General features: G+C 47.8%; 1 protein-coding gene across 1 annotated transcript in view; it reads right to left on the bottom strand.

Annotated features, from left to right (window-relative positions):
• Positions 1 to 17001, bottom strand: part of LOC103760116 (plexin-A4) — a 225462-nt gene that overhangs the window by 87889 nt on the left and 120572 nt on the right. The window contains exon 6 of the mRNA XM_018083606.2: positions 15065 to 15179. Within this exon, the coding sequence (XP_017939095.1) occupies positions 15065 to 15179 (115 nt within the window). The remainder of the gene's footprint in view (positions 1 to 15064; positions 15180 to 17001) is intronic.

The following is a 17001-nucleotide window of genomic DNA, read 5'->3' as shown; positions in this document are numbered from 1 at the left end:
AGGGGCAGGAGGAAAATCCAGTAACCACCCAATGTCCCTGCAGTGAGGTCCAGAAGCCTTCCTCAGTCCCAAAGAGGGTCTGTCTGTCCTGGTGAGGATGCCAGACAGAAGAGTCCTTCAGGGCCACGTGATTTCCCATCTGCACTTAGAGGCTGAGAGCTACTGGTGGGCTCCAATTGGCCTTGCCCAGGTTGGCACCAGAACCTGGACAGGAGCTGGGTGGAGCTGAACCATCCTGGGTCCAGTGTCCATTTTCCCCCTAAACTGGCACTAGGCCTGGCTTGATACCTGCTACCAAGGGCTGAGGCTTAACAGGCCATCAGGTTAACCTGGTTGGAAGGTGTAAGCACTGGAGGTGGAAAGGAAAGCCCACGGGTGACTGCAATTCAGTGATGAACTTCACAACTGTGATTCTCTGCACTCAGGGGGGGTGAGGATTGAGTGCTTGAGGGGCTACACCCTGTTCCAACACTCCCTTCTCCTGCTGCTGGGCTGCCCTGTGATGAAACATCTCTAGGGAGTTACTAACGCTCAAACACAACGGTTAAAGCGCCAGAGAAGTGTTTTTCTTGATTAAAGAGCAAGGCTTTACCATCTAGAAAGTCTTCCCAACCTTGAGTTCAATGGTCCTACCCAGCAACGTTAAGGATAAATGCAGGGTTAAGTAGATACTCAGCACGAGAAAATGAGGTACAATCTATAACTCTGTGTGATTTAGACCTATAAAAACCCAGAGGACAGGGGAAGGAGATGGTCTAGGCCATATTAAAGCAAGAGAGAGAGTTTCCAGTGCTGATCATGCCAGCAGATACCACATGTAAACACTATTTGGGACTAAATGGTTTCAACACCCCCGACCCTTGCCCGTCACGTGCCCAGCATGTCCTGGGGCTTCTGCATCTGCTTCCTCTCTTTCTCCTGGCAGAAGAAAAGACCTTGGCAACATCCTCTCCATTTTTTTTCCCTCCCCAGCCACAGGAGTTGAGAGAGAGATGCACTGGCAGAGGGAATCAGTGGGACAGGAGGATGGGAAAGCCGTATCTGCCGCTGAGCAGCCGTTTCCCAAGAGTGGGCATTTCGCTTGATGTCTGTCAAACAGCAAAGCCTCTGATGGGAGCTGGAGGATGGAGGTTGGAGATAGTCCACCCTGTTACCTGCAGGCCAATCCCAGCTCTTCAGCCTGGTCTTTCTTGTGGAGCCTTATCCCGTCCCCCTCCACCGCTGGTGCTGTAACCTTTCCGATAACACTTGTTTCAAGTTCATTAACAAGCCGTGATTGAGGCAGCCCCAAAACAGGATTCGTTTGCATATAAAAAGCTTTGCAGTGCTGTGAGGAAGTTCATTATAGATAATTGAAGAGGCAAGCGCCATAAAGAGGAAATCCTCCCAATGTGGCTTTATCTGATTGACCTAATGTTCTTTCTAATTGAAACGGGGAGGGGAAGAGGCAATTTCATTGGGTGTTGTGCTGCATAAAACCTCAGAGCTTGGACCAGGCTCTGGGTTCAGATTCACACAGAACTCATTTTGCAGCCTGTGTCAAGCTTTGGGTGCCTGGCCAGGTTTGTATTTTTGAGGGGAAAACAACAAGCTGCTCAGAGCAGGCCCAAGCAGAGGAGTCCTTAAAAAAGATTTATCTTGGGTATTTTACAGTGGAGGCACTTTCCCTGCACCCTTCTCCTCTGCAATGGACATCACCTAGACTGGAAAATATGTTTTTCACATGATGTAGAGGAAATAAAAATACGCTGCCAACAACTGCACCAAAGAAGGGCACAATCTCACCCCTTTTGCCTTTGGTATAAAATAAATTAAGCCTTTTGCCCGACTCGAAAAGGCAGATGGTTCAGAATCCAGAGGATCGTTGTTGATTCATTTTGTGTGTGTAGCTTCACTCTATTCCTTAAATGCTTTCAGATGAGTCAGACCATTTACAATAATATCCCCCACCCTTGCCAGTTACTCCTATCAGCAGCAATGCACACCTCACATCACCAAAATTTTGCCAATTACCAAGTCAGGGAGCTTTTGCAGTGAAAACACTGCATGAAATGGGCTGGACTCATTGGGTCGATGGTAGTTTAATTTTCTTTATTTATAACTCCTCACAGAGCGGCTGTGAATGTGTTTTGTTGTAGCTTGCAGAAATAATAAAAGTCTCAGAAATATGAGAACCTTTTCTCTCCCATATGTGTTATGGCCTCCATCACAAAAGCTGAGTGAGTCCCCAGTGAGAGCCATCAGGAGGATTCTGCTAAAGAGAACGACGAAAACTCTCTGAGGCCGTGTGGTCTTAGCCCTGAACTAATTAGTTAGGTTCCTTTATGGTGCCTTATACATCTAGAGTTATGATTTCATGGAAATTTCATCCTGCTTTTTCCCAGTATAAGCTGGAGGCTGACCAGATACTCTGAGTTATCATCCTCTCCTAGGAATGTAGGGATCTTTCACAGCCTTGTGATGCTACATGGGTTTTATTCCAACCTTATTTTGTACAGTTTCACTCTCTGTTACTGGTTTTGGCCAGGGTTATGATCTGAAGTGTCATCAAAGTGTTTTTCACTTTCCAAAAGACAATGGGTTTTATCTACTTTAAACGGGGGGCATTCCACATGGGAACAGGTAAAACATCCATGAAGGTTTAATACAATGACCCATCCACACATCAACAATCTCCACCTTATATTGCTGTCCCAGTGCACTCCTTTTCACTTGTGCATCTCTGCTCACACAGAGCATCCAGGTGAGGGAATCTTTCCAACTTTTCCCTCATACTGGCTCCTCATGATCCCTGGTAGCACTGGCTGGATCTCCACTTAGAGCTCACCTATCGCTGATTTTATTGGAGGAATCTTTGGCAAGATAAACTCAACCCTTGGCAGTGGATTTTCACCCTTCCTTTCCCAAAAGGGCAGGAGTCATCTCCATTCAGGACCAGACACAGCCACCACCACCAATTCCTTTATTACTCATCTCAAAGCATCCAGTTCCCTTTTTCTTTCTTCTCCATTTCTTCACCCTCGAATTTAGAGTTTTTTTTAAAGACTTTCTTTTCAATATCCCTCATCCACCCACCATCTTTGTTCCTTGTCCAAGCCATCTTGCGTGGAACAAACGTGACCGTAAAGTGAATCTGAGAGGGAAGCAGAATTTACTCACTCAAGACCTTTGGGGCCCCACAAGAAATGAAACTCAGATTGTTATTTACTCACATATCACATAAATAAATACATCTTTTGTTCATCTCCTCTGCTGAGCTGCAATGTTCTGTTTTTCCCTGTGCTCCCTGTGGCTTTCTCACCCGCCCACACTGTGCTGTAATCAAGTCAAGAGGGTAAGAGTTGAGAGACAGGGATTGGGTATTTATAAAGATATCTAGACCACGGCATCTGGATGCTCTGTAAATCAGATTAGATTAGAAAACATCATGACAAACACAGAACAAGGAAAGAGAAAGAAAAGGAAGGGAAGGAATGAGAAAAAGGAGGGGAAATCCGGGCAAAAAAGAGGCAAAAAAGAGGCAAAAAAACCCCCAACCTTTCACTGACTTTGGAGAAATCAGATTTCACTCAGATAAAAAGCAAGAAAACAGCAAGTTCACAAATGAGAGGCAGCAGGGACTGCCTGGAATATGTTGCCTGAACTTCTCTCTCACACCTTCACACAGTCACTCGGGGTCACCACCCAAGGTTTGTGCAGCAGCTCCCTCGTTCTGCTGCACACGAAGGCCTTCAGGCTCCAGGGCTGACAAGCTGGTTCCTTTGATGAATCACTTTTAAACTCCTGCACAGCTTCCCAGACCCTGGATAATGTGGAGAAGGAAGCAGCAAGGAGCTCAGCGCTCCCAGTGAGGGAGGGGAAGGGGTGACTTACAGTCCACGCTGTGTTTACATTATTACACCACTAATTCTTAACATCATAAAAATTATATTTAAAATTTACACAAACGGTGCCAGGGAACGTTATTATGTTATAAAGTGGAATCAGGTCAATGCCTTGTAGGCAGGATTCCAAGCTCCATAAATTTCTGGATATACTTCCCCCAAATTTACATCGACACCAGCAGCAATCAAACCAGCTCCAAAAAAAAAAGCTCACCCGGTCAAAGAATTTTTTAATGCACCATATATTTTATCTGCACTTCCTAAGTTTGCAGTGTTGTTAGTTTGATTGATGGTGTGCTTATTTATTGGCACAGCAAAAGTAATAATACATGAGGAAAATGCTCAGAACTTTAAAGGCAGCTGATGAGGAGAAAGCAACAGGATTTATGGGAAGTGTAAACATCTGCAGAGACAACAAAGGAGTAATTGAGTCCTTGCATCTCTGTCACTTCTGGTGGCTCCTTTCTAGTTAAGAGTCTTCCAAGCACTCAGGAGCAAATTCCAGCTGTCTTTTCTCAGGGATATTGCAAGGGATTCTTGTGCCTGGGAAAAGGTGGCTGGTGCTCTGTCTAGGCAAGACATGAGGCCCTGTTTGAGCTCTGTGCACTCTGGTAGTTACACCCTCAGCCCTGCACAGGACCATCCCCAAGGGTCACACCATAGGCCTGAGAGGATCATCCAAACACTCCTTGGGCTCTGGCAGCCTTGGGGCTGTGCCCACTGCCCTGGGGAGCCTGGTCAGTGCCCAACCACCCTCTGGGGGAAGTTTCTTTATTTAATATCAAACCTGCCCTGACACAACTTCAGGCCATTCTCTGGGGTCCTGTCCCTGGTCCCCACAGAGAAGAGATCAGTGCCTGCCCCTCTTCTTCCTCTCATGAAGAAGCTGATGATGTTTGTGGGTCCCTTCCAACTCAGCCTATCCTGTGATTCTGTGATTTCAGTGCTGGCTTGCCCAGATCAGTGCACAGACATCATAGCTGGAGGGAGGGAGTCCAGGACATCATGGAATGATTTGGGTTGTAAGGGAGCTGAAAGATCATTCCACCCCCTGCCATGGGCAGGGACACCTTCCACTAGCCCAGATTGCTCCAAGCCCTGTCCAACCTGGCCTTGAACACTTCCAGGGATGGGGCAGCCACAGATTCTCTGGGACACCTGTGCCAGGGCCTCACCACTGATGGATAGCAGAGCATCAACTCAGCTGCCAGAGCCTCTTGGGTTCCTGGCCTCAGTGCTGTGAAGGCTGGAGAGCAATGAGCAGTGCTGGTACCCTGGAAGTGGGTATTTTAAAGCAGGAGCTAAGTGAAGATAACCAACCTGCTCTCCCATGGATCCCTGCCAAATCCTGCTGACTGGGAGCAAAGTGACTCCCCCAAGGCCATGCAGACAGTGCTGGGAAATGACCCAGGTCTGTTGAGAGCTTGATCCAACTCAGGACTATTCTGCCTCTGAAGTCAGTCCACACATCTCTGCTGATGAACATTAATGATTTTGCCCTCCTTTAATTCTTTATTAATAGAGTCTTTCTTAGCCGGTCCATTATTTCACAAGGATCAAGGTCAGCCTGCCATAATTATCCAAGAGCCACATTTATCCCTTTTAAATAGAGACACAACATTAGCTTTTTTTCAGCCCTTTGCTGCTTTGACACACTCTCAGAAGGAAAAGTAATGATCCAGAGAGCAGGAGCCTTCTGGTCACTGGGTGAGGGGAGTGGACTAGTGACAAAAATAGTAGATGGTTTTGTCATGAAGTCCATCTGCTCACCAGAAAGGAGCTACTGGAGACATGTGAACAGTCTCAGTTCTGGTGTTTCCTGAGTTTGGAAATCATAAGAAATACAATCATGTGCATCGAAGAAGGTGGTGTGTGTTCAAGAGACAAGATAACCATGTATTTACTTGGACAAAGTCTGTCATTTTTTAAAGGAAAACACTGGTAAAGTAAGACAGTCCTTCTGAATAACACACATAGGGAAATGGCTTGTGCAAAGCTGTGGAAAGCACAGGCAGCTTGTAAAGCAGTAATTAACTTCTTCTCCAGTTATGATTATTTAAATCTGCACCCTTCATAGCCAGCCTTCTGTATTTCTGTAAGGACTTCATCAGAAGCTGACAAGCCCTTTCATGTGTATTGGCCCTGCCCATGGTAGAGGGGTTGGAACTAGATGATCTCTAGGGTCCCTTCCAACCCAAAACATTGTGTGATTCTTTGATATCACTGCACATCTCTGCCTGGCACCCCAACAGCCCAGTGAAGCTGAAAAGTTTGGGCATCGACATAATACCCCTTTCTGCTCATCCATGCAGGTACCAGTGACATGGACATGTCACTCCTCAACACAGTTTACTATTCATCTGTGTCAAAAAATAGGTTTTGCATGAGTAAGGGACATTATCCAGCTAAGACTTGCTCAGAAGTGAGAAGGATTCCCATGGCAACACTCTCACATGGGGATTTCTGATGTCTAACAAGGGTTGAGCCCAAGCTGCAGCGCTTTTGTCCTAAGAGGGGACAGAAAGTCTATTCCTCCTCTAAAGCTGCCCAGTTTTACAAAGTTAGTAGGAACTTGGTGCCTCTGAGAGCTCCAGACTTTGGCCCAACTAGGCCAGGAATTCCCAATGAATTCAGAAGTGAACAGCAGAGATGGAGGAACAGCTGGACCGGAGGTTGCACACACAGACCATGTTGATGCAAACCCACTTCCTTCAGAAACCAGGACAGAAGCCCAGAGAGTCATCAGACTTTGGCTTCCACGGTGGGAAGGTCAGGACCATGATATCATGGCTCTTGTCATCTCCCCCCTCACCAAGAGCCATGACAGCAGGAGATAACACCCAAGCCAAAGCAAATGGACTCAAGGCAGGGAAGGAGGGTCTGGGCTCAGCCTCCTGGAGATGCCCCAAGCAAGGCAGGAGACACATTCTGGCCTCACCTCTTATCAGCAGCTTCAACATCCTGAGAATGTTTCTCCTTGGCCAGGCCCCAAAAGCTCACATGTCCCAAAGCAGTGAATGCAGCTGATGCTACAACGGAGAAAAGCAAAATCTTTTGGCTTCAGAGCCAAGACGTGTCCCTGGACTAAGTCTGAATGGGGAATTGTCTTTCCTCCCTCACACTGCAGGGTGCCAGACTGATCTTAGCAGTCCTGACAGATGTCCAAAGAGCCAGAAACCCCTGTAGCCACTTGAGGCATGACAGTGGCATTGCACTGAGCTGGGCTATCAAAACAACATAAGCTCTTCCCCATGTTTTTCCAAGGATGTCGTGTTGGCAGGGACAGATGAGCATCACCCTGTTGCATTCTGAGATCCCTCTGTCCTGTGGGATAAATAATCTTGCATTACAAAGATGAGCAGCCCAACTGTTATGAAAAACATTTAGCTGGGACATGGTATTGAGTGTCAGATGCTTCTTACATCTTCATTCCAATTAATCTCCCTGAGTTGCTCCTGGAAATCACACGAACAGGTCCTTGATTAGTCACTCACAAGGTGGCTGGAGAGGCAAAGCTCTAAGACAACAAGCTGTATATTAAGGTAGGATGAACTGCCCTCAGGGAGGCCTTTTCCCATCATTTCTCAGTTCCTGTTGTGATTTGGTAGGAGAAGTTGTGCACCAGGACAGATTTCCTGCAGAACCACCACAGTAAAAATCAGAAATAGATTAGCTATTAGAGATTAGATAGATGAGACAGATTGGATATTAGCAAGTAATTCCTGGCTGGGAGGGTGGGGAGGTCCTGTCACAGGTTGCCCACATAAGCTGTGACTGTTCCTGGAAGTGTCCAAGGCCAGGTTGGACAAGGCTTGGAGCAACCTGGGCTAATGGAAGTTGTCCCTGCCCGTGGCAGGGTGTTGGAACTACGTGATCTTTAAGGTCCCTTCCAACCAAACCATCTATGAATCCATGAAATCCTACAGACAATGAACAAGTTACCAGCCTTTTCCCTTGCCAGCTGGGTGACTGCAGGGCAAAATGGCTCAGAGATGACAAAAGGTACCCAAAAATAACAGAAGAAGCCACTTCACACGCACCTTTTTCTTCACCTCGGTGCAAGTCACCGTGACTTGCAAACAACAGCAAATTATCTAATTTGTTTGTACATGCTCAAAGACTTCTTATGAGCAGCCCCCACTGAGAGATCCCGGCTCCAGGAACTAAGTATTGTACAAGCACCTATTAACTGAAAGTGTTTACCCAAATCAGAAGGTGTGAGGGAATCAGGGGCACAGAAAGGTGAACACGTCCAAGTAATTCAATCAGAAATATAACTCTCATCTGCTGAAATAAAACCTGTGGCTCATCAGTGGCTCTGAGCAGTATTTTCGTGCTCCAACAGGACTCTGTGAACAAGGAGAAAGCTTTCTGCCCAGCCTCCAATTTCTGTGTTTAATTTCCTCTCATGATTATCTGAAGCACCCCCTCTGACGAGGATGTACCCACTACAGGACACATCTTTTCTGGGAAAGGGCTGTGACAGTGGATCAGAGCTGAAATGCCAAAGCACCAGGAGCCCTGAGGCACAGCTGGATCCACACTGTCAGCTCCAGCCTCCTCCCAGATTACCCCTGCCTCCCCCTGGACAGGATGCCAACCAGACTGAACCCCTTCACCCGCTCTTGGAAACCCTTCTAAGAGCCAAACAGATGATAAACACCAACCCCTCGTGCTGCTCAAAAGCAGGTGGCACATCCCTCCACCACATCCCACCTGCACGGGGTGGCTGCTGGTCCCCCTGCCTGCTCACAGCACTTGAAGGCAGCAGGTTGCCCGCAGTTGCCATGGAAACCACATCTCACACCCTCCCCTTGATGACAGACAGGTGCCAGGAGAAGTGAGTGGATAATTGAAAGCTGGGAAGGACTGGGAGCTCTGGAACTGGCCTCGCTGCAGCTGTCACTGCAGTCCCTGAGAAATGAGAGGGGCATTCATTGAAGCAGAGATGGGTTTTCTCCTCTCCCCGTGCTGCTGCTTCCAGCAGAAGCCTCTCTAGATGGGTTAAGTGAAGCTGGAAACGGGAGAGGGATGGAAACCGAGCAGTTGCCACAGCAACAGCTGAAGATGCATCACCAGGAGGTTTGTTGATGCAAAGGGAGCAAGGAGTTGGCCCTGCTCACCCAGCAGGTCCTCTGCCCCCTCCCCAGTGCAGCCACCCAGAGCACTGGGGAGCATTTTGGGAGGAGGTGGCCACTGTGCCTTCCTTCTACACCTTAGGAAGAGGACGAAACAGGACCTTTGGACTGTTTCTTGAGACCTTGAGGCAAAGTCCTTCCTGAGTCACAGAGGGATGTACCAGCAGGATGGGGAAGGGCAGTGCTGGGTTTACTACAGACAAAGTCCATGATGAGGAGATGTGGGCATTAATACAAAGAAGAGGGTAGGATAGGATAGGATAGGATAGGATAGAAATAGGATGGGATAGGATAGGATAGGATAGGATAGGATAGGATAGGATAGGATAGGATAGGATAGGATAGGATAGGATAGGATAGGATAGGATAGGATGGGATAAGATAGGATGGGATAGGATAGAGCAGTAGGATAGAATAGGCTAGACTAGGCTAGACTAGAATAAAGTAGAACAAAAGTAGCATAGGATATAAGTAAAATAGGCTAGGCTAGGTTAGACTAGGCTAGCATAAGATAGGACAGAAGTAGAACAAGATAGAAGTAGGATAGGATAGGATAGGATTAGGATAGGATAGGATAGGATAGGATAGGATAGGAATAGGATAGGAATAGGATAGATAAGGATAGGATAGGATAGGATAGGATAGGATAGATAGGATGAGGATAGGATAGGATAGGATGGATAGGATAGGATAGGATAGGATAGGATAGGATAGGATAGGATAGGATAGGATAGGATAGGATAGGATAGGATAGGATAGAAGTGGAGCAGACTATGTTCAGCTCCAAGGGCACCTACAACAACCACCCAGTCCACCTGCCTGACCACTTCAGCCTGACCAACACTTAAAGCCTGTTATTAAGGACATTATCCAACTGCTCCTTAGAAGTCAGTCAGTTCATACTGGGTTGTCATCATCACTCTCTGCCTTCTTTTTTCCCCTTCCTTTTTCCATGTTTTCCGAAAAGATCCGTTCCCAAGAAGGACAAGCAGCTGGGCAGAGCTAAACCACTGCACACCACTGCAGAGGCCACTGGTAGAGCTTTTAGTTCAGCACAAGGCACAGGCAAACACTGGGAAAAGCATGCTCTGCTCCTCAGCAGCTGCTTCCAGGATGCAGCTCACAAGGCTTTCTATCTCTTTTGACAAATTAATATTTGAAGCAGTTGTTTCTTTTATGTGGGCTCTGCTGTCATTAGCACGTACAACTCGACATAAAACACTCTGGTGCAAGATCTTTTCTTCTGTTCCCTTTTTAGGCAGCAGATGAAAATCCTTTTAATAAAAAGGCCTGTTTGGGGGAGGAAGGAAAACACATGCACACACAAATCGGCTGAGAAGGGAGAGATGAAAACCTCCTTCAAGGTAATTAAATGATTATGTATCTGTTAAAGCCAGTGAATAATAGATTTGTTATCTAGGCTTGCTTTTGGCTTTTGCCATTTTTTTCTCCTCTTTTTTCCCTACACAAAGCTAAAATCCTTGCAAGGCCTGGAACAACATAGTGTTCATCTTAGAGAAAAAGGCACAACAAAAAGATTTAATCCTTTATCCCATCAACTCAAGTAGGATACCCCAGCACCCCATCCTTGGACAGAAACACTGATGAAATAAAAATTACCCCCTTGGATCAGAGCAGATCTGTACAAAGATGAGATGGACAATGCAAATCAGGAGAGACAGGAGCTGTTTCTACAGCTTCCGTCTCGCTAAAGACCCTCAGATCAATTGTTTTCCACCTCCTTGCCTCAGTTTCCCCCCCAAAATTGCTGACTGTCGTGCCCATTTACAGAAGAAAATGACTGAGCTCTCTTACTTGGTAATTGTGCCAGGTAAGTCAGGGTTGATTTCACAGTGTGTTAGTCTGGTTTGTGCTCAAACTCTAAGCCTGCACTGTGACTTTAGTTATGGTCAGCAACAAATGTCAAAAGCAGAGACAGGACAGCCAAGAAAAAACCAGAAACTCAGCCCACTCCCTTTTATATCTAATTCTCTCCACTTTTGCCATCAGTTCTTTGGGAAAAACAACAACAGCAACAACAACAGTCCACTTCAGTATTAAAATGCCCTTTTTTCCTCATGCTTTCCCTTCCTGCCCTCAGTAATGATAACATCAGCTCCCCTTTATAAAGCAAGAAGTCACTCAGTGTATTTCAAGCCAGTGGGCCTGGTTTTTGAAAACCTGCTGTAAAGGGAAATTACACGCCAAGGTGAAGCATTTCTGCCACAAATCACCCAGGGACTTTGTCAACCCCGTGTGATTAAGATCAGTGCCATAATCATAAATACTCTTGCTTTATGACCATGCTGGAGTTCTTCACTGGAGCAAACATGGGCTTTCCCAAGGCTCCCAGAGTAGTTGATCCAGATTTATCCCAGGCAGAGCTGATCCACCTGACAAATGACAGGAAAGAAAGTCGTATCTCCATGTTGATAGTGAGGGATGTGCCTTTTCTGTCCTTTCCCCATCTCTGGTTGTTCTGCCAGGTGGGACTGGCTGATCCCAGCTATCCATGATGCCATTCAGAGGCTCTCCTTGGATGGCAGATCACAGGCTACACAGACACAAGCAGCATTTTGCCTTCTGGACAATGTGGGTCACGGCCAAAGCCTTTCTGCTGTCCCACTGGATCAGCCTCAAATTCATCCAGCATTCTAAATTAACCAGCAACTCACACTAAAATTAAAGTAAAAACCCCAGATCCTCTCAGAGAACATCAGGAAGACCTGAGTGAAAGGCTGAGCCCATGGGAATCCAGAAAGTTGTGAGGTGTCCTAAGGAAATCATGGAGTCAGAAAGTACACAAGGGCACAAACCTCCCTTCAAAGCACTCCAGACTGGTCCAGGGGTGATGGGTGCCAGCCCAGCGAGTCCATTTGCAGCCCAGGCCATCTGGAGAGTGGGAAGTCTCTTTCCACATGATGGCAAGATGTTGTACAGGCAAACAGAGAACAAAAATCACCTGAGGGTGAGTGTTACAAGAGAAGGTGAAGGCCAGAGTGAGGGGGAGGGTAGAAGGCTTGTCAGGCCAGCAGTGATGATTACAGAGGGAAGGCATTCCTGGCACTGGTCCATATGATAGAGCAACACCAATATTTGTTTGCTTGGCAAGAAGTCTCTTGGTGCAAGATCCTGGAAGATGCCCAAGCTAATCTGCTCAGTAAACCCATGGAAAGACTGCAAATGGGATGGTCCATCCACTCCACACTGGTGGTACAGCTTCCCATCAGTCCTTCCTTCAGACTTACTGATTTAGCAGGTACTCATGCCTGGATGGTAGGAAACACTCCCCTCTCCTCATCCTCCAGGGATCTAAATGCTTCCAGAGGAAAGGACTTAAAAGAAGCATGGAGATGAGAGGCCAGTAAGAACAGAGCCACTCAACATGATGGTGCATTCCAAGCACTGCTGAAGGTGGCATTGGGAAGTCTGGAAATGGACCTCAGCCCTGGCAACCTCGTGAGTCACCAGGAGCTGGGTGAAGGTCTGGATGGGCATTGAGGAGCCAGATGTGGCTTCAAGATACCCAATGGTTTCTACTGCTCCAAGAACCCACTCAAGAAACAGGCAAATGTGTAGGACAGAAAATGATAGCATTGCAGGTGAAAGTGAAAAACAGGCAGTGGAAGTTGCAGTGAGAGGGATGAGTCAGTGGGAAGGTGGTTTTTCAAGAGAAGCGTGGGAGACACGACGCAGCGTTTGCTCAAAGTGCCATTTGACAAAAACCTTCCTGGCCGCAGAGGGATTGTAAATCTCTTTGTCAGAATGCACTTGTGATGCCATCCTTCCCCAGCCCAAGTGTCCTTGACAGCCACAAACACACAAATGGAATGAGAGGGACCCTGAAGTTACAGGGCATTTCTCACGCTGCCAGGCAGAAAGGCAGCTCAGAAAGTTTTGGGGGTTTGGAAGGCCATTATCCTTCCAGATTTTGTAGTTCCAGTGCTGGGAAGTGTTTCCTCTGTCCAGTAGAGAGGAAATCCAACTCCTGAGCTGAGCAGCTGAGTGCCAAATGTTGTATCCCAGGGGAAAGAGGTCCCATTTGTGCTCAGAGATGGTTTTGCCACGGCCCTCGTTGGGAATGACCGGTGTAACATCCATGTCTCACATGATGCTGTCATTGCCTTGGAGATCAGTAGTTGTCTTCCAAGGTCGGGTTTGTGCCTCTCCCTGTGCCATGCAAATCCCACAGAGCAGTTTTGCAAGATCAGAGAGGGAGTTTATGAAGCTTAGCAGGAAATTCTCTGTTTAAGGGGACAGAAGAGAGAAAGAGCAAACTGCTGGCAGACAAAGCCCCCCAGGCTGGAGCTGTCTGCTGGTCTGAAGAGGACACCTTTCAGAAACCAAACTAGCAGAGAGGTGATGAAGCTAAAACAGGCAGATCTGCAGAGTTTGATGAGTCCACTGTCTTCCTCCCCAGTTCTGCAGAGCAAGGCCTTGAAGGGGATAAAGATCAGGGGCTGTGCCATCCCCAGTCCATTCAATAAGAAAGTGGGATCATTCTTGTGGTCTCCTTTCTGATGAGAGCAGTGTCCTGAATACCAGGGATGTGATAGGGGTTGAGGGAGCAGGACATCCACTAAGGTTTGTAGGCATTTGTTTTTGGACAGGGGGCTGGAGGAGAGAAGAGGTGGGAACTGGGAAGGTGAGTCCTGTGCTTGGTACATGGGATACCCCAGAGGAGCCAGAGAAGATCAGTGGTGGTGATGGTTTTGCAGCAGTATTTCAGTGGGAAGCTGAGACAAAGTGTCCCAGGGGATTCCACTCCAGCCTTCCAGCCCCTGAAGTGGAAGGCACAGAAATCTGGGCAGCAGGACTGGACAAACTGTGCCAAGGTTCCATGTGAGGGAATAGTCCCTCTCTGGCTGGGATAACCTTCCAGAAGGGCTGAACTTTGAGCTGCCTTCCTTCACCCCTTCACCACCAAGCAGAGGGTGCCAAGCCCTCCACCTCCTCAGCATGTTTTCCAGCAAGTTTATAACAAATTCTGCATCCTGGCAGACTGAGAACTCATGAATATTTATGGATTGTCCCAGTGGCACAGCAGGTCAGAAGTTCTGATGCAGGACACCTCAACCAGCACATATGTGGTATCTCAAGCAGCACTTATGGAAGGGGTGAGAGGGAACAGGAGTGTTATGGGAATGTGAAGACACTACATGTGGGTCTTCTGGTTCAACTGGGCTGGGGCAGGGGTTGGTGGTAGGTGGGGGATGACATTAGAGACACCAGAGCCAGCAGGTAGCACGGGGAACAGCGAGGGTTTCACCCTCTGAATGCAGCACACGTTGCCAGAGTCTTCAGCAGCCACTTGTGCCCTGGTGGCTCAGCAGGTATCAGATCTCTTAATGGGTACTGGTCCCTGGGGCCAGGCAAACAACCAGCCCTCTCAGGTCATTTACCAGACAGCCCAGGATGCTTTCAGACCGTTCCTGGTCAGGAAGTAATTAAGTAGCTTCCTATTTGTATTCTCCCCAGCTCCACTTGTCTGCGAGTGCTCGTTAGTCACAGTACCTGCCAGGCAGCATTTGCAGCTCTGTGTTAAACCCCAAGGTCCAGTTCAGCTCAGTGACTGGCAATGAGGCATCTCCTGGCCTCATCTGGAGGCAGTTTGAGGCACTGACCATTAGGCTTCAAATCCATGAAGCCACAAAGGTGTTCAAAGCGTGGCTGAAATCTACTGGCATGGACAAAGCCCTAAATCCTTCCCAGATCTCAACTGCCTGGGAGAGGTGCTTAGAGGAGTAGAGTATCTCCATCTCTCCTGGAGACGTATTACCACTGTTTTCCATCCCTCCCAGCCCCTTGGTGCCAGAGTTTGTCATGATTTTCCAAGGTAACACACTCCCTGTAGCGTGTGGGAGGGAGGGAGAAGCTCCCTGAGATTTTGGCAGAGCAGAGAGGAGAGGAGCTGCACATAGAGAGAGAGAGGTGAGGGTTTCATGGAAGGTGAGGGTGGGACTGGAGGTGCAGAAGGCTTCCTGGGCTGTTAGTTTGACTGGTGACATCAACCCCTGACATGCATCCTGTGCCCCTGCCTACCTCAGGCATCTTGACTCGTCCCTCCTGGAAGGAGCAGGAGCTGGGGTCGTGGGTGCACACGTGGCGGTACTTGCACCAGTGACACCTGTAGGGGCTCTCCACGCATGACAGACACCTGGGAACAGAGAGAAAGAGCAGTCACCTGGCCAGCAGGGTCCCATCAGCCAACAGGACAGGCCTCGAGGCTGAGAGCCTTTCTCAGAGGGAAACACAGCCTGGCAAACATGTTTTTTTGGGGTTTTTTTTGACACGACACCATCAGGTTACAGGATGGTGCTGGACTTGCCACGGCCTGAGCTGGTTGTGGCTGGGATCACAAGAATCTCATATTTATTAGTTAGTTTAGGTTGCATTCATATCATTGCAACTGGAGGAATAATAAATATTTCTTGCATTTTGATTGCCCTGTTGCAACTTTTATTCAGACTATCAGCAAGTTCTTGGCTTCTTCACACACAAGAGGCATCCCCATTTTTGCCCAAATCCTGGATGTAACAAAAAATTTGAGATCAGGGGATGGGTGGAAATAAGAAAATGTGAGATCAGGGGATAGGTGGAAATAAAAAAGTACGAGATCAGTGGATGGGTGGAAAATACTGCAGCCTGGCTGCCTCCACACTGGGCTGCACCAGTGCCCTGGGAGCTGTGAAGACATCAGGAGAAGGTGGCCAAACGAGGGACTGGTGGGAGGAGTGATGCCCATGGAAGGCAAACCCTGGGCACCAGCAGTTCCATGGGGTTAATCCTCCCACACAGAGGCCAGAAACCAAGTGGGATGCACCAAAATCAAAAAGTCAAGGATGGAGCAGGGAATTTTCTCCCCCTGTGTCCCACAGGTTTATTAGTGTGAGTTCTGACCAGGGTGAGGAGGCTCCTACAAATATATTAACTGTATTTTTCTTTTCTTCACCTCAGCAAGAAGTGTAGACCATTGGAGCAGCTACCTGGGAAGCAGATGGCATATTTAGGACATCACCTGCTCAGGATGTAGGTAAGAACCATTCTCTCCACCTTACAAGGTTTTGCTCCCCTGTCCCCAGGGGCTCTGCAGAGTAGGAGCTGCAAACACCTCTCCTGGCTGTGTCACAGCACTGACTTACACCTACATCACACTTCTTTTTAAATTTAATATATGTCTGCTCACCAGCAACCAAAAGGAGACATAAACTCTCTGCACAATCCTGATCACCCACACTCTGGAGACCTTCACATCCAAGGCATGGAGGGGCTGGAGCATGTCCAGGGAAGGGAAGGGAGCTGGGAAGGGTCTGGATAATTCCTGAGGGAGTTGAGGGGTCTCAGCCTGGAGAAAAGGAAGCTCAGGGGGGACCTTCTGGCTCTGCAAGTCCCTGACAGAAGGGGGGAGCCAAGGGAAATCAGGCTCTGCTCCTGGGGAACAAGGGACAGGATAAGAGGAAACGAACTCAAGTTGTGCCATAGGGAGGTTTATATTGTATTAGGAAATTATTTTCCATTTAAAGGGTTGTAAAGCCCTGGCATAGGCTACTCAGGGAAGCAGTGGAGTCCCCATCCCTGGAATTGTTCAAAAAAACGTGTGGCTGTGGCACTTGAGGACACGGTTTGATGGTGAACATGGTGGTGGAGCTGGCTGATGGTTGGACTTGGAGATCTTAGAGGTCTTTTCCAACCTTATTGATTTTAAGATCCTATAAAGCTGCAGACTCTAAAGTACCAGAAGGGACCTTGAAGGGGGTAAATTTTCCTGGCTTTTACTGGGCTTTTAATGGGCAGGAGAGAAAAAACTGCCTCCAGCAGAGCTTGTCTGAGCCCAAGAGGCATCCACACACCCTCTCCCCTGTCTCCAGGAAATCCTGCTCAACTCCAATCCACCCTCAGCTCTGGTACAGCAACTTATTCTTCAAATTGGTAACAAGTGCTTGCTCTGATACATCGAATTAAAAATGGATAGTGTAGTA

The sequence above is a fragment of the Manacus vitellinus genome, unplaced genomic scaffold (genome assembly GCF_001715985.3).
Source record: "Manacus vitellinus isolate BGI_N305 unplaced genomic scaffold, ASM171598v3 scaffold_65_pilon, whole genome shotgun sequence".
Lineage (NCBI taxonomy): Eukaryota > Metazoa > Chordata > Aves > Passeriformes > Pipridae > Manacus > Manacus vitellinus.
The sequence above is the reverse complement of the archived record's forward strand: the minus strand, read 5'-3'. Positions and strand labels throughout refer to the sequence as shown.